Here is a 22057-nt window from a genome sequence, read left to right on the forward strand (position 1 = left end):
AAGTTCAACTGTTTACAACCACATAAAGTTGATTTTTCGACTGAGTACTTCCTAATTGAAGTAGTCTGGTGGATTTGGTATTCTCACTTCATAATACGAACAAAATACAGTAAAATTATAGACTTGAAAGGCAAAGCTAAATTTACGCTATGGTAAAATTATCAATAACCAAAGTTAATTTCAATACGAAAGTTGAATTTGAACACAATAATTAAATGATGCATCCTTTCATAACCATGAATACCTGAAAGTACCATATTTCATCACCTATATCTCCCGAGCAAAGTGTATCAAAGTCTATAGTATCGATTATCATCTACATATACATGAATATTAAGTTACAGACATAGGAAATCGAGACAACTGAAAGCCAAAAATCAATGGTTTTATTTTGTAAAAAGAAAAAGATAGAAGTATACAAACGATGAAATATATATCCAGAAATATAAAACACTTCTTCAACAACCAAAGGAGCTATCAAAAACGATCGTCTAACGTCAGGACTCACATTAGCAAGCTTTTGAAAAGTATGTTTAATCATCCAGATTCAATTTTTTGAATGACTCAGCAGTCTGACTTTCCGTTGCTGGGGCAGCACCGGATTCAGCAGCAATTGAAGCATTAGTAGTTCCAGCCTTCTTTGCATTCTTTTTATCTTGTTTTTTCTGTTTCATGGCCTTCTTCAAATCCTTGGGATCAGGATAGGCAGCCTTCAAAATACTATCCAAGTCAGGATATTGCTTCAACTGCTCTTGGACACCAGCCAACAAAGTATTGACAGATGACTCAAGACCAAGCTTCAAATCTTGGGGTGAAAGAGTCAGGTCCTTGTATGCCTTTTCAACCTCTTCATAAGTTTTGAAAACCATTCTTCCACCAAATTGCTCTGGACGATCAATGACAAATTCAGTTTCGCCACGAAGTTCCATTGCAGGGAAACTGACGTATTTCAAGAAAGCCAAACAACCATTTTCCTCCACAACACCAGGCTCGCAAAAAGCTGAACGGATTTTCTTGTTTACAGTTTTGGGATCATCTAAGATATCAATTTTGGCGTTGGCAGCGGCAGAGGAAGACATTTTACCACCAGCAAGACTGGGCACCATAGGGTTCATTAAATGGCCACGCTTCTTGTATCCCAAAACTGGTAACACCTCTTCAGCCATAACGAAAATTTTACGTTGGTCAACACCACCGAATTGAACATCAACACCAAGGTATTGTTCATCAAGAGCTTGCATACCTGGATAGATCAAGCTTGACAATAGAGGACTAGCGACCTGCTTGACAACTTCTGCACCGGCACGACGAGCAGTGTGCTCTGTCGTAGATGCAGCAAGTCGAAAGTTATCAAGGGTATAATCCTCCTTCAGCTGATAGCTGGAGCCAATGACAAAACGAAGCTTCTCAATGGGAATATTCAACGATTTTAGAATAGATTTGACAATAATTTCATAATAACGAACACGGTGTTGAACGAGTTCCATCGGCGCCTTCATGTTATCCAAAAAAGCATGGACATCGGCTAAAAGAACAGTAACATGTACACCGGCCTTTAAAAAATCAGCCAACTTCATCATTGGCACAAAATAACCACAATGAGGACGGCCAGTAGGTGCACTGCCCCAGTACAAGCTGATATCGCGTTCATTCAAAATTTCGCGAATCATTTTGGCGCCAAGCACCTCTTGAAGATTACGAGTAATCAACTCATATTTTTCATCCGGAGTAAGCGACATCTTGCTTGATATCCAACGTTAAATGGAACTCACAAAAATTGGTGATGTTGGTTAACGATGTTTTCGATTGCAATCATGGACTGCGATCAACGTTCGGAATTGCCGCGGCACCGTGACTGCAACCCGAACAACAAATTATTCAGACAAAATTATTAACCAAGGTTTAATAAATAATTTGGTTTAATTATGTGCAATTACTAATAAAATATCGTTTAAAAAATGTTTATGTTATCAAAACATTCGTAAAAAGGGTAAAAGCGGTTAATTAATGTTAACAGGAATAAACCTTTTGGGAAGATGAACTGAGTTGCAGAGGTCCTCGGTTTTCGTTATAAACTGCTGAAGGTCTAAATGTCTTGTAAGCGACCTGCGAGGTGAAACGCTAATACAGTGTTTAGCATCAAGATTCATATCCAATGGACATTGGGCATAACAACCTGGTGAGAGTGTGATACGAACAGAAAATTCCTTATTTCCTGAAGGATTAGTCCTCTCGAATAACTCAAAGCATATTTGAGTGAGATAATCTAATTCGGGAATTTGATTTCTAGGTAATTTCATAGGTAGTCCTGATTCAAGTATACAATTAAGCAAGGTATAGATATGAGACTCTTTAGTAAAGTACATTCTTGTTGAAGCATGATCAGAATCTCGTGCCTCTTTAATGTCATGTATGATTTGACGAAGCAACGGTACACTTGTTAATAAACCAATTTCTAACTTTTCTTTCGGTTCTATACCATATTCTTGAGGAGAAACAAAATCAAATAATACTTTTGCTAAATCGTATAGCTCATACAACTTTTCCAACGGCCTTTCAGTGTGATTAGTATTTGCACCGGTCATCCCAACAAGATTGCCATTGCTATCGGTTCTTTGGGGAGGCTCTTTGGCAATCAAGCTTGGACTCTGAGGCAATTTGAGATACTGATAGGGAGTAAATATGCGTTCCAAAAATTGCCGATTGTGAAGAGCATCATACTTCAATGTATCGTATAGTTCAGAAACCTTGGATGGGTCTGCTTTCTCAGAGTCACAAAATTCGCTAAACAACTTCTCCCACCTTTCCCTAAAGAGCGCAGGATTTTCATTACAACACCAACGCGATTGAACTTGCTCAACCTCAGGTCCCAAAATAATAAAATTCTCTCTCATTACTGCGCGATGATATTTCATGAGTTGAACAACTTGTTGCATTACTTCACAAGGCTTGGGCATGTTTTCTGGCCAAGTAAACTCCTTTCTAGCCGTATCTCCAACTCTTAATAATGATTTCAAGTGTTTCTTAACCTTATCCATAGTATCCTTGGCAGCATTAGAATCATCTAACAGATCTTTGCGAACTTTGAGTAAGTCGCTAGGAATAGTTTCTTGCTCCAAAAAGGCCATTGCAAAAATTTCAGCAGAAGCAGAGACACGTCTTTCAGAAGATGTGTATATTTCGACATCTTTCAGGCAATCACGATTCATAATATACAGGTCCTTATGAAACTGCTCTCCTAAATCCTTAGATTGGTATCTCGCGGAATGAGTAAATTCACCACCCCATTTGATAATTAGCTGCAGTTTCAAAAGCTTTCCCTCTGGGGAATAAGCCGGTTTAAGTTGCACTTTTGTCCCCGGTAAGTCTTTCTTCGTTTCCAAAGCTAAGCGTAACTGTTTTAACTTGTTGATATCTTCGCATTTGAGTTCTGTAGCAAGGTTGGTAGCTGCCAAAACAGAATTGAGTTGTTCGTTTCTTAAAATAACTTCCTCGGTATGACCTTGCAATAATTTTACAAATGGATCAGATGTAAATGAAAACTTAAACTTTTGTTTAGGTGTACGATCCGCGTGACGCAGGACTCCGACCAAACTTTTAAGTCTCCATGCCTCACTTTCTCTAGGCGGAGGATTTAAAACTTCTTGGACTGAAGGTACACGATTCCGTCTATGACGTTCGGCAACATGAAACATTTGTTTCAAAATTCGAGCAGCATTATCATAATAATCGTTGTTATCCTTGACGAAGGACCATCCATTCACATCAATCACATACGACTGACCTGAGACACGAAGAAGATCAAATCCACAAACAGGTTGCTCAAACGCAATTGATATCTTAGAGGCCATATTTTTTTCTTCCTCTGAAAGATTGGTGATAAACCTAATTTCCTTACCATGTGGATTCCTTCTCACAATTCCGTCCACTACGGGTGATTTGCGGGTTTCTGCATGGCTGTAATGAGGACCCACGGTATAAACCTTTACGTCTTCCGCGTTATCGACATTCATGAATTCCTCGTAAATAAAAGATCCTTCAGTGCGTGGAGCACAAAGATCTGGATCATAATCTGAAGACTTATTTGCGACTTTACGAAATAATTTGCGACCTCCCCCACCAACGGATTTAGGGAAATAAATATAAATATTGTGATCTTCACCATAGACTGGTTTTTCAACGTACGGCTTCTTTATTATCTTGCCATCAACAGAAAGAGTATCTTCGTCCAACATTTTTACTTCTGGGGTAGGAACCTCTGTGATTTCTATTCCAAACTTTCGACGCAACTTTTCTTCTAGGACTTTATTAATTTTAGGACCTCCATCACGAGAGCAAATCAAACGCTGAGGGGTGGAAACACGTATGGCATCAAGGATGTTCAACACAAGCCGTCTATCCCAAAGCAACTCTTGGAATACTACATCGTTTACACAAAAAGGTTTACGCAACTCGACATACTTTTCAGCTTTCTTCAATGGAAATCCACTAGAGTAGAAACATATCAAATAATCACAAGCAGGCCAATTTTCCACAGCTTCGTCCAAAATCATGTTGTCACCGAATACTATGGCTTCAAACTCACCTTCTGCGATGATTCTGTTCAGAATATTCCGACATGGTTTTGAGCGAGCTTTGGCATCCATGGCACAGATTCCAACTACATTTCGTTTAGTAGGTGTAACGATTGAGGAAACAGGCGACGCCGTTCTGGTAGATGACTCTGTGTCGATAGATGTAAGATGACTTGCATTTTGAATCATCCTTTATTATTCAACTACGTTAAAATATTTAATAACGCTTAAAACACCTTTTTCCCACTTGTATTCTTTCAATGGCCAATTCCCTCACTTGTTTGGTTATGAGAGATGTAGGTACACGGTGTTAGTACACACCTAGTCGATCAATGTTACTTGTACGGTTAACCTTACAATTCAGCGAGGTAACATTTGTTTACCTAACGAAATGTAAATAAATAAGAAATTGTTGCTTAAATGAAGTGGACAGTGAATATTGAATTTGTTTCGCAGTAATGCTTCTATGAATAACTTTTTTACTAATTATACTGGGTTAGTTAATTTGGGTTTTCATAAAAATTTTTTTAACCAAGCCCAGTTTCTGTTATTCTTCTTTCAAAAACGTATTCTTCCAGTTTAGTAAAAGCTTGTAAAATCCATCAATATTAAATTAAAAAAGAATTAGAAAAAATTTTTGTTTAATAGGTTTTTACTTTTCGTCCGTGCGAAAACACGTGGACTGGAATGTTTAAATTTTACAAGCAACAAACATTAAAAAATTACTTCTACTAGCTGGGTTCAAGAGTATATTGTTCTCGCACCTTTTACATAAAGAAAAATATTTTTTAAGAATTTACTGAAATTTATTTCATTATTTACAAGCCCAGAATTCCAACAATCATAGATTTACCTTACCACTTTTTGATATATGTGAATAGAGTTCTTTAGGTATTCTGAAGAGAATGTAGAAGTTTTGCTAACATGTTTTTACGATTAAATCTTACAATAACATTAGACATCAATGTTTAGTTCTCTTTTTTTTTTAATAATAAATAATTTGTTTACTTAAATAAACGGAACAATAGCAGAACGATTCTTATTTATAATTACCGAAAATTGATATATGACGGATTGACCATATCGTTAAACACATTTATCGATTTCAGTAAATACACTGTCGTAAATTAACGATTATTACTGTAGGTCGTAAAGGGTTGCTAGAATTTCACAAACACTGCTTTTTGCAAGTTACAGGACAAGAGCCATCCTTTGCCATTTTACGTGCTATTTGTGTTCTTTCCTGTGATAAAATGCCATTTGCAGAGAAGAAACGGAGGACTTATGAAAATGCGGTGAAGCCTCTAAGAAAATCTAGGATCTATGCTCGTAAGTCAAAATTCTCTCTTTTTCTTTTGGAATGAACAGATTGCTAACTGTATTTTTAGCCTTTAGATCCATCGGTCACGTTTCCAATGCAGTACCTTTCGACATTGAGGCTCGTGGAACCCATTTTTTGGTAACAACGTCGGTGGGAAACACATTTCAAACATATGACTGCGAAAAGTTGAATTTGCTTTTCGTTGGCAAGCAATTAGACAAGGAAATTACTTGTTTAAAATCCTTTAAAGATTTCATGCTTGTAGCTGCCGGATCAAAAATTTTTGCATATAAACGTGGTAAAATAATATGGGACATTGATGTGGAGCAAGAACATGGAACAGTCACTCATTTAGATGCTTTTGGTGAGTGGATTATTGCTTGTACATCTTCTCGTCATGTTTATGTATGGAAACACGCTTCTAAATATAGTGTTCCTGAGCTTCATACTACATTTCTTCCTAATACCAATGCAGATATCACTAGTTTACTACATCCAAGCACTTATTTGAACAAAATACTGCTAGGATTCTCAGATGGAGCATTACAGATTTGGAATTTGCGTGTTTCTAAACGTGTACATGAATTTCAGGAATTTTTTGGTGATGGAATCACTAGTTTAACACAAGCCCCTGTCCTCGATGTTTTAGCTGTTGGTACTATTAGTGGTCGTATTGTAATCTTTAATCTTAAAAATGGTTCAATACTCATGGAATTCAAACAAGATGGCCAAGTTCTTTCATGTTCATTCCGTACTGATGGGACACCAATATTAGCTTCTTCCAACCCCATTGGTGACCTTTCTTTTTGGGATCTTTCAAAGCGAAGAATTCAAAATGTTACATATAATGCTCATTTTGGGTCACTTCCAAAGATACAGTTTCTTAACGGGCAGCCCATATTAGTAACTGCTGGTCCAGATAACTCTCTTAAAGAATGGATCTTTGATTCAATGGATGGTGCTCCTAGAATCCTACGTTCTCGTAATGGTCATTACGAGCCACCTTCATTTGTTAAGTTTTATGGGAAAAGTGTGCACTTCTTGATTTCGGCTGCAACTGATCGGTCATTAAGAGCAGTTAGTTTATACCAAGACTCACAATCAACCGAACTATCTCAAGGCTCTGTTATTTCAAAGGCAAAGAAACTTAATGTTCGCCCGGAAGAATTAAAATTACCCGAGATAACTGCCCTATCTTCTTCAAATACTCGTGAAAAATATTGGGATAATGTTCTAACTGCCCACAAAAATGATAGTTCTGCTCGCACTTGGAACTGGAAATCTAAAACATTGGGTCAACACGTTTTACCAACTAGTGACGGTACGTCAGTACGGTCTGTTTGTGTAAGTTGTTGTGGTAATTTTGGTTTGATTGGTAGCTCTAAAGGCGTTGTAGATGTTTATAACATGCAAAGTGGTATCAAAAGGAAATCATTTGGACAAAGCTCTCTATCAGGCAAACCAGTCACTGCAGTTATGTTGGACAATGTAAATCGCATTCTTGTAACTGCATCGCTGGACGGGATTTTAAAATTTTGGGATTTCAACAAAGGAAACTTAATAGATTCATTAGACGTTGGAAGTTCCATTACTCATGCGATTTATCAACATTCATCAGACCTCGTTGCTGTCGCTTGTGACGATTTCGGCATTCGCATTGTTGACGTACAAACAAGGAAGATTGTTCGTGAATTATGGGGTCATTCGAATCGTCTCACCAGCTTTGATTTTTCCGATACTGGCAGATGGCTTGTTACTGCATCTTTAGATGGAACAATTCGCACATGGGATCTACCCACTGGTCACTTAATTGATTCAATTTCTACACCCAGTGTATGCACAAGTTTGACATTTGCACCAACTGGTGATTATCTGGCAACAACGCATGTGGACCAGGTGGGAATTAGCTTATGGACGAACCTTTCAATGTTCAAACACGTTTCTACAAAGGCACTTCGCCTTGATGATGTTGTTGAAGTTTCAGCTCCTTCCGTATCTGGTGAAAAAGGAATATCTGTGGTAGAGGCCGCTCTAAATGTCGAGTCTAATGCTGAAGATGAAGAAGATATATCATATCGGACGATGGATCAACTCGATCCCAACTTGCAAACTCTTAGCAAACTCCCACGCACTCAATGGCAAACTTTGATTAATCTAGAAGCAATTAAGGCTCGTAATGCTCCCAAGGAAGTACCCAAAGTACCCGAGAAAGCACCGTTTTTCTTGCCTTCCTTAAAGGATCAATCAGAAGCGACAGTGCCCAAGCAGCCTATAGCAACTGAGATTTCAAAGCCGACTGCTGTTGCCTCCATAAAAGTATCCGGCACCGAGTTTTCTACTTTATTACATGGAAACGATGATGATGCGTTTTTCGAGTACTTAAAATCCCTCGGGCCAGCAAAGATCGATTTGGAGATTCGGTCATTGGATGCATACCCGCCTTATGAAGAATTTATATTATTTATCAATATTATGACACGAAGGCTTTCTAAAAGAAGAGATTTCGAGCTCGTCCAAGCTTGTATGTCCGTCTTTACGAAGTCACACGAGGACGTATTACTAATGCATGATACTCCCGAAGATACGGTACCTGTTTTTGAAAGTTTGAAGGCATGGGAAAGTGTTCATAAAGAAGAAAATCAGCGTCTTTTAGATTTGGTGGGCTACTGTTCGGGTATTTTGAGCTTTATGCGTACTTAATACATCTGCGTAAAAAAGTGGTAAATGTACAAAACAGGAGCAGAAAAAAAAGCAAATTAGGATGGGAAATTGTTAAAGTTTTAGGGGATATGTCATTGCTTACATTGGCTGTGTTCAAAAGGTTTTATTTCATTAGTAATTTTTGGGTAAAAAAATAAATATCTTTTAATGGTAAATGACAAAAATTGAAGGCACTATATAGTTAAAAAATCATAGAGATTGTAGCGTGCAGAAAGTAATGAAGCACATATGGAAATTCTGCAAAACCTTGGATTCCTTTCTTAATAATTTATAACAGTTGTAAGCTGAGACTCAAAATGCTCGGGTGTTTCAATTTTATTGTCTCGAAAATGCAAACGTATTTAAAGGAAAGCACTGAAGTGACCAACATCGATCTTCTATTTAGTCATGCACTCTGCTTTCTTATATTTACGAATTACCATATATTTCTACATCTTTTAGAGTTAGCAGTATAGGATAAAAATGGTGATAAATTATAAATTTATATATAAAATATACATAATATAACGTTCTACTAACTAGCTCCCGTGGCCTAATGGCTAGGGCATTTGACTTCTAATCAAGGGATTGCGGGTTCGAGTCCCGCCGGGAGCTAATATTAATTTATTTTTTCGTTACAAAAATGCATGCTAATGAAATCAATTTATTAGCATGAGTGAAGAAATACGTTTTTTTTCCTTTCCACAAAACATTCACCTACATAAACACACCTTTCAATACATAACTGATCTTTCTATTTCGACAATGCACAAAAGGGAAAGATAAGAATTTCTGTTTAAACTAAATGTAATTGTCTACTTAGTCACTGTATACTAGTGCAAATTAACTACAGAGCAATAAATGCACTTGTCAACAATACCGACTAATTGTCAGCTAATATAGGTTTAACAGTTTATGTAAAAAATCATCATCATTAAACAATAGAGTTTTCTTCCATAGTTGCAAATAGATTAGAAGAAACAAAGAGGAAATATGTCCAGTCCATGCAAATCTTGGAAAAAGGAATGTAAGATAGATAGCTATTTTTTCAAACACATCCAGTACCAGACAACAACACAGTAACCGGATGAAATTAAATACCAAAAGCAACACAGTTTTTAGTTAAAAAATATGGGATCCTTAATATGATTTCAAGGTTTCATGGAGCTATAATCACGAAGAATGTTAAGGTGTGTATTCGTAATCTTTCCACGTCGAGTTTTGGGCTTCTTTTGTTTAGGCGTTTGATTATGACCAGCACGCTTTACGGTTGAAGGATCCACGCTAGTGGGCTTTAAACCGTATTTTCCAAGTTCAGAAGCTAAATCCAAAGTGGGTGGAATGGGAATCTCATGCCAAACTTGTTGAAACTCCTTATCGACATGACAATCGCAGCTCTTGTCATTTCTCCATACCATTTTAGGAACGCCATCCTTCCTTGTACGTAATAAAAGCACTTCTCCCTGTTTTTCTAGTTCTTCAAGTTCAACAGTAACGTTGGGCCATCCGTCTCGAAGCTCTTTGATACTCATACCAACGTGGGTTTTTTGTGAATCTAAATATGCTAATAAACCTGCTCCTGAGCGAATGTTATGCAATGGCTTAAAGGTAAACGTTTCATTTCTTTCATCATAATAAATGCGATTATTTTTCTTCAAAAGATTGAGTAACATAGGAGTCAATGGAGTTGACAGGTAAGAAGCAATTTCCTCAGCCGTTTTAGGCTCATTTCTCTCTTTTAAATACTCAACTGCATAGTGTAGCTGTGATAAATAATGCGTTCCAACACCAGAATCAGCGGGTTGCGAGTAAACCAAAGACGTCTTTGAGCGCTTTTTCTTCAGGGAATACGACCCTGGACTTGAAGCGGCAGAAGAATGTCCATCATTTGAATTCAAATAAGCTGTTGGAGTCGGAGAAGCTGGTTGACGAGGTTGAGGTTTTGCATAAATAGGTTGATTTGCGACTTTCTTTTTAAACGAAGATAATTGATCGCTTAGTGAACTCATAGCCTTAAAAGTAGTTGTTAGCTTGTCGGAAATGAAACTATCAAACGGTGGGCAAATTCTGTTCAAAATTATGACCCAAGGCTTTGTTAACAAAATCGAACTTATAGACCGACAACCTTGTAAAAAAATAGAAAACAAACAAAATATTTATCTCTGTTTGCAAAATACTAAAATAAATTTAAAAGGCTATTGCTTTTAAACCAATTTCAAAAGTCCCCCCAAAAATAGTTGTTTGGCAGAGGGCAAGGTTTAGTACCTCCATTCCACGCAATATGCGAAATGATTCAGTTACCGTTTATTCAGCGTCTAAAATGGTATGCAAATCTTTTAATATATTAACTGACAAATAAAGGGAAGAGTATATGGCCCTATTTTTGGGGTTTTTCTTTGTAATCTTTGAAAAATTACTTTCATGCCTGGCCTTCATGATTCACAATACGCTAGGCTTGTTTTATCGATCAGTAGTTCGAAATGAGATTAAAAAACGTTCAAAGAAAAGATCAAGGTCGAGAAGCGTTAGCCTTCAAAGGGCAAAGGCAATTCACGATGCAGCTGACATACGAGAAATGTGCAAAATTTCTGGGTATTATGTTGAGGACCATCTCGTTAGAACAGAGGATGATTACATACTTTGTATTCATAGGATATCGAAGGATTCCCCTGGAAGAATTGGTTCTCCTCATCCCAAAAAGCTTCCGGTCGTTTACTGTCATCACGGTCTTTTGATGAATTCGGAAGTCTGGGTTTGTAATGTAGACCCCAGAAATTGCCTAGTATTTGATCTCGTAAATAAAGGATACGATGTTTGGGTAAGTATTTTGCTGCGTTCAATTTATCATATTTTAAATAATTAGTTACTGGTAAAGTTAATATGGTTTTCGTTCGAGTTTTCTTTTTTAAAAATTATTTACTAATTGTGCTTAAGCTCGGAAATAATCGAGGAAATAAATACAGTCGTCAACATCTTCGCTTCGACTCTACTGACAAGGAATTTTGGGACTTTAGCATTGACGATTTTGCTCAATACGATATTCCCGATACCATTGACTATATTCTAAAAACTTCTGGGCAAACAAAGCTCACTTATATAGGATTTTCTCAGGGCACTGCTCAAGCTTTTGCTTCTTTGAGTATCCATCCCCTGTTGAATGACAAAATCAACTCTTTGATAGCGTTAGCACCTGCAATTAGTCCAAAAGGTTTACATAACAGAGTTGTAGATGCCTTTGTAAAAGCCAGACCTTCCATATTATTTTTCCTTTTCGGACGAAAATCTATTTTGCCGTCTGCCGGATTCTGGCAAAGCTTTTTAGGTACGGTTTTTTTCTTTTAATAATTTCACTGACATTTTTATCCAGCTCCAAAATTTTTTGATGCAGTCCTTGCATACTGTTTGTCTCAGTTATTTAACTGGTCTTGCCAAAACATTTCTTCCTATCAACGCTTGGTTTCATTCGCCCATTTGTATTCATATACTAGTGTAAAGTGCCTTGTGCATTGGTTTCAAATCATGAGAAGCGCAGAATTTAGAATGTATGATAATGACCAGCTTGGTCATGACTATTTCCTCAAATATTACAAAGCTGCCAAATTCCCTACAAATAATATTCGCACCCCTATTTATCTTATTTGGGGAGGCAGCGACTCACTCGTTGATATCCAAGCGATGTTGAATGCTTTGCCTGCGGAGGTGGAGCATGTTAAGGTTGATAGCTATGAACACTTGGACATGATTTGGGCAGACACAGTTAAAGATTATGTTATACCTCCTGTACTACGAAGGCTTCGTGACATTCACCATCCACCAGAGCATGAGGAGAATGATAAAGAAAATCGTGAAATCCAAAAAAATCATATCGCTCCTAGGAATAAACCAATTTAATTTGATTGAATTGAAAGACTTTGCCTCAACACATCTTTTGTATATTTATTATTAGTTAATGTTTTCTACGTTACTATTTTATTATTGCTAGATATCGAATCCCTGATGTTATCCGTTTGTTCAAAAAAAAGAGAGAAAAAGTTTCCTAAAGGCTAAATTTTGCCTTTTTTTACTGATGACCTGTTTGTTCTCAGTTTTGTGATTATTTACGCTTATGCACACCGAAAATTTCATCTTTGAATACTTTGAAGTGTTTGTATTTTTTACTGTCATTAACAAAACCGCATTTGAAGTAGCAGGTTAATAATAATGACTGTTAAGACTGCGGTTCATAAAATTTAATTATTTTGCTTATTGTTTTTTTCAATTTCTTCTGTGCCCCGATTAATTAAGGTGTATCCGACAACCAAGGTTTGGATGCTCGATTATGTAGGCAACACAAAAATTTACATGATATGGATAGATCTTTCATAGAAATACCTCTAAATTTTGATGAATTTACTTTAGCAAGAAAAAAAAAGAATGCAATGTTAAAAACTGTTACAATAATTATAAATATACAATGGGTACCAGAAGTCGCTATGAAAACATCTGAAGTAATAAGATTACGATCAACAACTCAAAACGTGCAAATATACTCCAATTATACTAAATTCCTCTCTTATAATTGATATACTGATATTAATTGCCTCCTCAAAATACTTAGCAAACGCAAGCATTATTCCAAAAAAAAGTCGAGACGAATAACGAGCTAGACCACTGTTGGCATGCATTTTAAGGCAATGCGGTATACAAATTCCTCAGTATATCAAAATAAATAACATTAGAAAGAAAGTACTCATCTGGGAATTTTTTTTTTTTAATTCACAACTATATTTAATAAATATTTTAAATTAAAATCAGTAAATTGCTATGATGAGGTTAAAAGAAATAAGAGACACGATTTGAATTGTACTGTTATCGAATAATTTATCAAGTTAGCATGTTAAAGTTTCCACGACAAGTACCCAAAAGTCTGACTACGTGCTATTAAAGCTAGCTAATCATATAAATTAAAATCAGCCAAAACTCATAGTCATTTCACAAGTTTCTCTTTTCAGCCATTGTTTACATATGAAATTTTACTTAGTCTCCAGAACATCGTTTCTAATACCCTAACCTAAGGTAAAAACCGTCACAACAAATTTACTATATATAGGGTCTGTTCAGTTGATGATTCACCATCATCAGTAGGTTTTAACTTACTTTGTTATATAAGTAAAGTAAAATCAATCCTGAAGTCAAGTATGATGGTTGGAGTCTCCGGACCAAGAAAATGCATCCGTTCCGTCTTCAGCGAAGAATTGAGTGGCTTTCCCGGTCGTTGACTTTTTTCCATGGGTCAAGGATGGGATTGTCTCCCAGACATTTTTAATTAAAAAAAGTTTATATTTGATTAGTTTAGATACGTACCCAAAGTTTGCAATACTACATGATTTGTTTAATAAATTTACGGTGTACTGTAAAACAATTCGTAGAGCCAACAGTATAAATATCCCATTGATGGCTGGGTTCAATAGTTTTATTTTTAGTGTAAATATAATGACAATCTGTTTATCAAAGTATACTGAGATTATAATATTTGTTTTTGCCAAATGGTTTTATAATTATTAGAGCATGATAAAGACGATGTTTGAGGAATTCTTCTCACTATGAATGTCTGTTTTCATGGAGACGTGGCATCAAGTAATGGTTTTTAGAGGCATGTTCAAATTTGTTTTCGCTCATTGAAACTTGTTTTCTATATCGCTGTTCATGAATTTTATTTTATTTTTTTTTTATTTCAGACTTAAGAGTGCGCTAGATTTATTTGGGCATCTTTAAATAATGTAAATTACTTATAACTCCAAAACTTTTAACTTGGCAATCTAGTTTGGGCCATTGTGTAGTTGCCCAAAACATGTCAGAGGAAGTAGTCCAGGATGCACCTCTCGAGAATAATGAACTCAATGCCGAGATAGACTTACAAAAAACAATACAAGAAGGTATGATTAAAGGGAATTCTTCATTAATATATATTATTATGCCGTAATTACTGACGATTATACTCGTTTCAGAATACAAACTTTGGAAACAAAATGTTCCCTTTCTGTATGACTTGGTAATAACCCACGCTTTGGAATGGCCTTCTTTGACAATTCAATGGCTTCCTGACAAAAAAACGTACGTTGCTTGCCAAAGTAGTTAGGCTATGATTATACTGGCCTTTACTTCAAACCATCTCATCAGTTTTCTAACTCGATTCTTGAAGAATACCAGGTACTGATTACTCTATTCAACGTCTTATTCTTGGCACTCACACATCTGGTAATGATCAAAATTATTTACAGATTGCTTCTGTGCAATTACCAAACTTTGATGAGGATACCACCGAGTTTACTCCTTCTACGATTCGAAGAGCACAGGCCACGGGCTCGTATACGATTGAAATTTCACAAAAAATCCCTCACGATGGCGATGTCAATCGTGCTCGTTACATGCCTCAAAAGCCTGAAATCATCGCTACCATGGGAGAAGGAGGAAATGCTTATATTTTTGATACAACTTGTCATGATGCCTTAACTACAGGTGAAGCACTTCCTCAAGCAGTTTTGAAGGGCCATACTGCTGAAGGTTTTGGTCTTTGCTGGAACCCGAATTTACCTGGAAATCTAGCAACAGGAGCAGAGGATCAAGTTATCTGTTTATGGGATGTTCAGACACAATCTTTTACTTCCTCTGAGACAAAAGTCATTTCCCCCATAGCCAAATATCATCGTCATACTGATATTGTTAACGATGTTCAATTTCATCCTCAACATGAGGCATTATTAGCATCGGTGTCGGATGATTGCACTTTGCAAATTCACGATACTCGGTTAAATCCAGAAGAAGAAGCTCCCAAAGTTATTCAGGCTCATTCTAAAGCCATAAATGCCGTTGCCATTAATCCCTTTAATGACTATCTTTTAGCAACAGCCAGTGCTGATAAAACAGTAGCTCTTTGGGACCTCCGTAATCCATATCAACGGTTGCATACCCTGGAAGGACACGAAGATGAGGTATATGGGTTAGAATGGTCACCTCATGATGAACCTATATTGGCATCCAGTTCAACTGATCGCCGTGTTTGTATTTGGGATTTAGAAAAGATTGGAGAGGAACAGACTCCGGAGGATGCCGAGGATGGTTCTCCAGAATTACTATTTATGCATGGAGGCCACACAAATCGCATCTCAGAATTTAGTTGGTGTCCAAACGAGCGTTGGGTGGTTGGAAGTCTTGCCGATGATAATATCCTTCAAATATGGAGCCCTTCTCGTGTCATTTGGGGTCGTGATCATGTTCAGGTTTCTCCTAGGGATCTGGAGTAAAGTTGGCCATAGAAAAAAACCCAAACTCACTTTTCCATCCTTCTACGCTTCATCTGTTTTTTGCAATATTCTTTACAATACAGAGTCATATGGTAATTGACTGCTCTCTTTTTTTCAGCTTTTGTATAATTTAAAACAAATGATCTTCGTCGCCTTGTAAATACATCAAAACTACTGTTATAAATCAGACTACATTTCTATAACACCAGAGATTAAATGTTTTGTTTGACCATGATAAAGTAAAAAGGATAGTAACTATTAATATTATACATAACAGCAAAAAAAATCTATTGAACAACAAAAGGGGGATAATATATCTCAAACTTGTTCATTTTGCAAGTCTGCGAATAGGCGTTTGTATAGTTTCTTCGAAACTTTCGTTCGGCGATTAAGTAAACGATTATTCAGGTGAGATATAAAATTGGTCATAGAAATGAAAATGTAATTTTGACCGCTGGCTGCGAGTAAATAATAAATAACACCAGCGAAGATCAAAAAGTTCTGGAAACTTTTGGACGTAGGCGTAAGTTGGAAAAGTTTCATAAAAAAGTTTTTATGATTTTGAAGTCGTATTAACTTAACGGTCAGGATCAACAAAACAACAACGACAGCTGTAAATGAATAGTTCCTCCAAACTTTTTCTCTGTAAGGAGGTCCTATGCTCAAAACCACTCCAATAAAAATATATTGGAAGCAAGAAATTAAAAACAGAGCAGTTACATCGCTATTTGTAATATTCGTATCTGAGCTATTCGCAGGTGGTGGTATATACCAGGGCTCTCTCCGTACTATCCTTAAGGTTATATATTGAATTATACAAATAAGGACGATTTGACCGATTAGAGGAGATAAAATACGTTTGGAAACCAAATTAGCGGTAGGTCTTTTGTGGGCCAAACGATGATAAGGTCGAGATCTCCCCATGAAAACCGCAATGGGAAGAATAATGACAAGATCAATAAACAAAAACTGGAAGTCTCCAAGATTTGAATTTGTTGTGTACAATATACTGACAGTGATAAATTGAATTGCAGAATACAAAGCCATATATTGGAAACAGCTAAAGCTTGTGACTAGAGCAGCTCGCCCATCTTTAATTACGTCAAGTACACAGGTAATCTCAAACCATTTACTAGTGAATGGAGCAGCAACTGACGCTTCTGCTTCAGAAAGAGATATTCCTACATCGGCTGCTTTCAAAGCACCACAATCATTCGCGCCATCTCCACAAAATCCGACACAATAGTTCAAATTTTGGAAACACGAGACAAGCTCATTCTTTTCCGATGGTGACATCCGAGCAAAAATCTGTGCTTTCAGTAAAATATGGTGAAAAACATTTAGAGGAGCATAATCAACTAACCAGCGAAACACATCACCAGTAAGTGCAATATGGAAATCCTTAAGTCTAGCAAGTTCTATAGAAACAGGCTCATGATCAGCGAAGTCAACATTCGGACGCAATGTATGAGGATCAAGAAATATTTCGTTATTTTCAATGGCCTGCCAAACTAGTTGACGAGATGCTTCATCCGCAGATTCACTCTCTTCATCAAAGCGAGGTAAAAATACATAGCCATCCTCGGGAAGCATTCCACAGCGTTTTCCAACACAAATCGAAGTTAAAACGTTATCACCAGTACACATAACAGTCCGAATACGCGCATCGTTAAGCTCTCGAATGACGGTAGCGGTTGTAGATTTTAATTTATTCTCAAAAACAATAAAACCACAGAAGTCCAAATCGCATTCAACTTGCTCACGCTTCATTCGTTGTGCTTTAGCCCAAGTACAATTTTCTAGCTGCTTAGAAGCGCATGCAATCACTCGGAAGCCGTTATGAGTATAATAATCCAAAACCTCTTGATAGTTAGCAGGAAAAGATTCAGGTTTACATATGCTAGGCATAATCTCGGGTGCACCTTTGACATAAGCGTCCATTTTTTTAAATTTGCCATGCTTCACTATTACAGCCATGCGACGCAACTGGGATACAAACTCAAATGTTCGAACAATTCCCAACTCTAAATCACTTTCAGTGTAATTGTTCGATGGGCTATTCCAAGGAGGAGAAACGGTGGGAGGAATCAATTGCTGTGTCCTAACGTACGCAGCGTCTTCAGCTTGTTCAGAAGACATTTTCTTGTTTAGAAAGTTTTCTTCAGAATAGCTCCAATGAGTGAATTTAAACATCTTAATATCTAAAGGGTCACCAACGAGTTCACCATCAACGTAACGAAGCATATGACATGTAGCCATCGTGTACAATAAGTTAGAAGGACTATCATTTGACAATAGATCCTTAGAACAAAGATTGCCAGAATTTGATCTCAAATCTCCCAATTCTGATCCCTCAATCACCGAAACTCCCATAATATCTAATCCATCTTCTGTAAGGGTACCAGTTTTGTCGAAACTAATCAAGTCTAATTTACCACTGACGTTTACTCTCTGGGGACTAATGCAAAAAATGCCCTGCTTTCGGAGACGAGATATCGCAAACGTCGTTCCAATCGTAAGTGTTGCAGGTAAAGCAGGAGGAACTACAATTGTTATAAGATCCAAAGCACGAATGATAATTGTGGCGATTGGAACACCTAATGTCAATAGATTGATAGAGCTAAAAACAAACCCAATCAATGCAATTATAAACATAGCTGTAATGAAACGAAAGGAATCACGGTAAAAACTAAAATTGGTCGGCTTAGGGAAAATCATCGAACGAACGAGAGCACCTTTAGTAGTGTTAAAACCGGTGCGAACGACCATAGCTAATGAAGCACCTTCTTCTTTCTCATTGACAAAGGGTTTACGGACTTGAATAATTTTAGTGCCAGAGAACAAGAAATGCTTGCAAAGCGACGCAGGGATATTCTTGGAGAAGGAAAACAGCTCCTTCATACTTTGGTCTGTGGCTGGAATTTTGGAAACTGGAATAGATTCGCCTGTCAACATACTTTCATTGACAATGCAGTCACCACTAAGCAAAAGGGCATCTGCTGGAAAGATAGTTAATTCTGGATCGGATATTTCAAAGACATCCCCAATGACTAAGTCGGTAGATGATATACTTGTCCAAAAACCATCTCTGTAGACGCGAACAGGACATGTGAAACGAGACATTTCACGCATTCTTCTTAGTGTTTTCCTGGTTTCAATAAGACTACCAAGGATGCTAACGACTGAAATAATCAAAATACAAATCGCATAATAATAGTAGGAGTCCATGGACCAAAGGATGATCGAGAAAACTTGAAAGATATAAAATGGATGAAGCACTTCGTCAATGAGAAGTTGAGAAACACTTTTTAGCTCAAGATCTATAAGATTTTCGCCAAAAATGCAGAGGCGATCGTTAATTGCATCACGTTCCAAACCTTCCTTCACAACTGAAGTATCACGAATCCAGCGAGGATCTTTCCAATCCTGCTGGATTAAAAAGCGGTCAAGTAGGGGATGAAATATTAGTTTCATGTAGCGGTAATTAACGTAACGAAAATTTTCAATAAAAGGGTCATTTTCCGTACCTTCGGGAGCGGCAACTCGTATAGATGCACCAAATATAGAAGACAATGAATTTTCATATGGTTGTATCTGGATGTCTAGTTTAGAAAGTTCACCCCATTGGGTTTCTATGGTGAGCCAGTCTGCGGTAGCAAGGGGTTCACGAGTTCCAACAAAACGAATGAAATATTTGGGAAGCCAACGAAAAATTAGGTACGCCAAACCAAGAGTAAGTAGGCAAATAGCTTGATACAAACGATAACGGCTTTTGTTCGTTTTGTATCCAGCAATGCCTACTTCCAAATCTTCTTCCACAAGGTACAAAATTTGACAGCAACCGTCTTCACTCAATCCAGCAGCTTCTCCTACAGATTCTCTACGTAAGACCGGATGTATATTCAACTCTTCTAACATCATTTCTGTTATTTCCTCCTCATCACTATAAACACCTGAGCCATTATCACGAAGCAAACTCTGGTAATCCCTACTAGCAGCTATAGACTCCCCATCATTATACCGATTAAGATTGTATTCCGACTGTAGATAGTCCATGCTAAATTGGCTTACGCTGGCATCCGAAGAGGGCCTTAAAGTTTGATGATGAAAGCTTGAGACACTAGACGGAATGCTAGTTCCTAACCCAGGGCCATCGAAAATACTATCATGGCTCATCAATGATGATGCCAAATACGAATTTAACGAATTTTTTGAAGCAATTGAGGATGTTGACCTCTTGCTTCTTATCATCTTCGGAGATGCCATAATGATTTCTCCACTAAAAACCCCTTCAATCTCCCTAAATTATTGATTAAAACTAATTTACTATGAGATTGCAGGATGGTGGTAGTGAATAGGTAACCCATGAAGAGCGTTCGAAAATACTGAGCTACGGAATCACACATTACGAAGATTGCTACAACAAAAGGTGAGAACTTTACAATCATAAGTAAATAGAACAATAAGAAGTATTTGCTTTAATAGAAGTAATTTTTTTTATTGATCTGCTAAGGAAGTATTTTCTATAAATTAGAAGAAGGCTGCTCGTAAACATGTCTCTCGCGTTACCGAGAATACTTATTTCACTTGTCCCTTCAATGAAAACCATTTTCTAGGAATTTATATATTTCTTTTACGACTGAAAAACAAATTTATCATCTTTAATATCAATTTCGTAAACTTTATGCATCAATTATAATGTCTGCGACACGTAAACTTGAATAACATCCAGTTGCTTTTACTCCAAATCCAACTGGTTTGTGGCTGCGGGAGGACCAGAAAACAAGGAGCTCATAAGATTGGCTAGAATGTTTGGTTGATTGCTAACAGGGCGAATTCCAAAGTAGATTTCTTCAATCTTTGCTAAGGCCTGTAGTAAAAAAATTTGTTAGCAAAACACTTTAGAAATAAGAAAAAATGCTAATATGTAAATATATATATGAAAAAAAGAAACATTTTTCTTATAAATGTAACGTACAGCTTCCCAATCTTGCTTTTTAGGATACTTTTGTACCAATGAAAGATATGTCTCTTTATCTTTGCGATATGCCGTAAAAATAAGTAAATGTAAGAAATTCATCTGGGGATACTCTTTAAAAACAGGAAAATCTTTACCATCGAAACTCATGTTCTCAACATCAGGCGCATTCGATTTAGTAAAATGCTTGGTAAATGTCTCTAGTGAGTTCCAAGCAGAAATTAGGTTTTCTGCCAAAAGATAATTTAAAACAGGTCTTCCAGCAAACGTATCAGGACTGATCGAAGAATCCGACGTAAACCAATAGTACATTGTTTCACCATATGCGCGGGCGCTCTTTTCATTTCCGAGAACAAAGTGCTTCTCAGCGCTAGCGGGTTCTTTCCCTATATTATGTGTTAAAAGCAAAGCAGATTACGAAAAGTTCGTACATTTTACAAACATAGTAGCTACCGCAAAGTGAACGTCCTTGTCTCCTTGAGGACCGGCAGATTTGCTCCATCTATTCATCATTAGTAAGTAAAAAAAAAGACAGTATGTAGGATAAAAGGGCGAAGAATCGATCGTTATCATTCACGCCGTCCATATATAATCCATACAGATAAATAGGCACTTACTCTAAAAGCCTTTTAACGTATTGCTTCCTTGCACCTTCTTCGGCAGGAAAAAGTCCCAAAAGAGTCAAAGCTCGGGCTGTGAATTAGTATAATGAAGTTTAAAAATCAGAGTTAAAATTAGCTGATGTGACTAGCATACCTTTGTTGTCAAGAGAGGCAGCATATGAAGCTTTTTCATAAACATCTAGCATGTATATCGCTAGGTCTGCGGCACTTCCGGTTTGCTCGATTTCAAATAATGTTTTAGCGCCCGAATATAGCAATGCAACTGCATCGTCGTGTTTCTTAGCTTTCACCTGTCTTGCTCGGTTATTCATTGATCAATAACAAACAACCTACCTATTTACTAGAGTGCGAAGCATTTGGTGACCTTCATAGGGATCCTCTCGTAATCTAAATTGTCAATAATAATACCTTCATCAATATTCGTAATTCATTACCTTCCTTCGGCTCGCTTGATTTTTGCGTCCATATTGTTTATTATTTATAAAGAAAAATAAAAATAAGCGTAAAAAAACTGAGTAAACGTGAATTGCTATTTAACGCTTCTCGCACTAAGTGTTGTCTCAGGGAGCAAGTGGTCC

The 22057-nt window shown here is 37.0% G+C and overlaps 8 protein-coding genes, 16 long non-coding RNA genes and 2 other non-coding genes across 26 annotated transcripts; 14 read left to right on the plus strand and 12 right to left on the minus strand.

Annotated features, from left to right (window-relative positions):
* Positions 1 to 167: 167 nt before the first annotated feature.
* Positions 168 to 1798, minus strand: yrs1 (tyrosine--tRNA (Tyr) ligase Yrs1). Its single transcript, NM_001022868.3, has one exon. It carries the CDS (start codon positions 1737 to 1739, stop codon positions 534 to 536), a length of 1206 nt encoding a protein of 401 aa, NP_587876.1. The 5' UTR covers positions 1740 to 1798; the 3' UTR covers positions 168 to 533.
* Positions 872 to 2233, plus strand: SPOM_SPNCRNA.6910. Its single transcript, NR_196251.1, has one exon. It is a non-coding gene; the product is annotated as a non-coding RNA (long non-coding RNA).
* On the minus strand, positions 1761 to 4863 carry asp1 (inositol hexakisphosphate kinase/inositol pyrophosphate synthase). The gene has a single exon (NM_001022869.3). The coding sequence runs from the start codon at positions 4761 to 4763 to the stop codon at positions 2001 to 2003; it is 2763 nt and encodes a 920-aa protein (NP_587877.1). The 5' UTR covers positions 4764 to 4863; the 3' UTR covers positions 1761 to 2000.
* On the plus strand, positions 2409 to 3042 carry SPOM_SPNCRNA.6911. Its single transcript, NR_196252.1, has one exon. It is a non-coding gene; the product is annotated as a non-coding RNA (long non-coding RNA).
* On the plus strand, positions 3794 to 5103 carry SPOM_SPNCRNA.1144. Its single transcript, NR_149997.1, has one exon. It is a non-coding gene; the product is annotated as a non-coding RNA (long non-coding RNA).
* A 595-nt stretch (positions 5104 to 5698) lies between these two features.
* On the minus strand, positions 5699 to 6173 carry SPOM_SPNCRNA.6912. Its single transcript, NR_196253.1, has one exon. It is a non-coding gene; the product is annotated as a non-coding RNA (long non-coding RNA).
* On the plus strand, positions 5775 to 8786 carry utp21 (U3 snoRNP-associated protein Utp21). Its single transcript, NM_001022870.3, has 2 exons — positions 5775 to 5903; positions 5963 to 8786. Exons 1-2 carry the CDS (start codon positions 5828 to 5830, stop codon positions 8593 to 8595), a joined length of 2709 nt encoding a protein of 902 aa, NP_587878.1. The 5' UTR covers positions 5775 to 5827; the 3' UTR covers positions 8596 to 8786.
* SPOM_SPNCRNA.6913 lies at positions 6535 to 6886 on the minus strand. Its single transcript, NR_196254.1, has one exon. It is a non-coding gene; the product is annotated as a non-coding RNA (long non-coding RNA).
* A 56-nt stretch (positions 8787 to 8842) lies between the features above and the next one.
* Positions 8843 to 9053, minus strand: SPOM_SPNCRNA.6914. Its single transcript, NR_196255.1, has one exon. It is a non-coding gene; the product is annotated as a non-coding RNA (long non-coding RNA).
* Positions 9054 to 9137: 84 nt separating this feature from the next.
* On the plus strand, positions 9138 to 9210 carry SPOM_SPCTRNAARG.08. Its single transcript has one exon. It is a non-coding gene; the product is annotated as a tRNA-Arg (tRNA).
* Positions 9211 to 9510: 300 nt separating this feature from the next.
* tfa2 (transcription factor TFIIE subunit Tfa2) lies at positions 9511 to 10848 on the minus strand. The gene has a single exon (NM_001022871.3). It carries the CDS (start codon positions 10602 to 10604, stop codon positions 9747 to 9749), a length of 858 nt encoding a protein of 285 aa, NP_587879.1. The 5' UTR covers positions 10605 to 10848; the 3' UTR covers positions 9511 to 9746.
* SPOM_SPNCRNA.6915 lies at positions 9665 to 10751 on the plus strand. Its single transcript, NR_196256.1, has one exon. It is a non-coding gene; the product is annotated as a non-coding RNA (long non-coding RNA).
* Positions 10849 to 10855: 7 nt separating the features above from the next.
* SPOM_SPCC1672.09 (triglyceride lipase-cholesterol esterase) lies at positions 10856 to 13200 on the plus strand. The gene is made up of 4 exons (NM_001022872.3): positions 10856 to 10918; positions 10957 to 11413; positions 11530 to 11917; positions 11963 to 13200. The coding sequence occupies exons 1-4, from the start codon at positions 10884 to 10886 to the stop codon at positions 12484 to 12486; spliced, it is 1404 nt and encodes a 467-aa protein (NP_587880.1). The 5' UTR covers positions 10856 to 10883; the 3' UTR covers positions 12487 to 13200.
* Positions 13025 to 13336, minus strand: SPOM_SPNCRNA.6916. Its single transcript, NR_196257.1, has one exon. It is a non-coding gene; the product is annotated as a non-coding RNA (long non-coding RNA).
* SPOM_SPNCRNA.467 lies at positions 13327 to 13580 on the plus strand. The gene has a single exon (NR_150852.1). It is a non-coding gene; the product is annotated as a non-coding RNA (long non-coding RNA).
* Positions 13381 to 13605, minus strand: SPOM_SPNCRNA.6917. The gene has a single exon (NR_196258.1). It is a non-coding gene; the product is annotated as a non-coding RNA (long non-coding RNA).
* A 101-nt stretch (positions 13606 to 13706) lies between these two features.
* Positions 13707 to 13896, plus strand: sno12. Its single transcript, NR_197139.1, has one exon. It is a non-coding gene; the product is annotated as a box H/ACA small nucleolar RNA 12/snR99 (small nucleolar RNA).
* A 181-nt stretch (positions 13897 to 14077) lies between these two features.
* Positions 14078 to 14338, minus strand: SPOM_SPNCRNA.6918. The gene has a single exon (NR_196259.1). It is a non-coding gene; the product is annotated as a non-coding RNA (long non-coding RNA).
* Positions 14339 to 14416: 78 nt separating this feature from the next.
* mis16 (histone H4 chaperone, CENP-A recruiting complex CENP-A chaperone Mis16) lies at positions 14417 to 16184 on the plus strand. The gene is made up of 3 exons (NM_001022873.3): positions 14417 to 14510; positions 14583 to 14688; positions 14777 to 16184. Exons 1-3 carry the CDS (start codon positions 14426 to 14428, stop codon positions 15876 to 15878), a joined length of 1293 nt encoding a protein of 430 aa, NP_587881.1. The 5' UTR covers positions 14417 to 14425; the 3' UTR covers positions 15879 to 16184.
* Positions 14761 to 15939, minus strand: SPOM_SPNCRNA.6919. The gene has a single exon (NR_196260.1). It is a non-coding gene; the product is annotated as a non-coding RNA (long non-coding RNA).
* On the minus strand, positions 16102 to 20227 carry SPOM_SPCC1672.11C (P-type ATPase P5 type). The gene has a single exon (NM_001022874.3). It carries the CDS (start codon positions 20142 to 20144, stop codon positions 16197 to 16199), a length of 3948 nt encoding a protein of 1315 aa, NP_587882.1. The 5' UTR covers positions 20145 to 20227; the 3' UTR covers positions 16102 to 16196.
* On the plus strand, positions 18153 to 19155 carry SPOM_SPNCRNA.6920. Its single transcript, NR_196261.1, has one exon. It is a non-coding gene; the product is annotated as a non-coding RNA (long non-coding RNA).
* Positions 19727 to 20056, plus strand: SPOM_SPNCRNA.6921. Its single transcript, NR_196262.1, has one exon. It is a non-coding gene; the product is annotated as a non-coding RNA (long non-coding RNA).
* SPOM_SPNCRNA.6922 lies at positions 20186 to 20791 on the plus strand. Its single transcript, NR_196263.1, has one exon. It is a non-coding gene; the product is annotated as a non-coding RNA (long non-coding RNA).
* On the minus strand, positions 20361 to 22041 carry get4. The gene is made up of 7 exons (NM_001022875.3): positions 21914 to 22041; positions 21813 to 21866; positions 21613 to 21773; positions 21474 to 21549; positions 21288 to 21358; positions 20857 to 21242; positions 20361 to 20748 (listed from the first exon to the last, which is right to left on the minus strand). The coding sequence occupies exons 1-7, from the start codon at positions 21943 to 21945 to the stop codon at positions 20617 to 20619; spliced, it is 912 nt and encodes a 303-aa protein (NP_587883.1). The 5' UTR covers positions 21946 to 22041; the 3' UTR covers positions 20361 to 20616.
* Positions 21294 to 21835, plus strand: SPOM_SPNCRNA.6923. The gene has a single exon (NR_196264.1). It is a non-coding gene; the product is annotated as a non-coding RNA (long non-coding RNA).
* Positions 22042 to 22057: the final 16 nt, after the last annotated feature.

This window comes from Schizosaccharomyces pombe, assembly GCF_000002945.2.
Source record: "Schizosaccharomyces pombe strain 972h- genome assembly, chromosome: III".
NCBI lineage: Eukaryota > Fungi > Ascomycota > Schizosaccharomycetes > Schizosaccharomycetales > Schizosaccharomycetaceae > Schizosaccharomyces > Schizosaccharomyces pombe.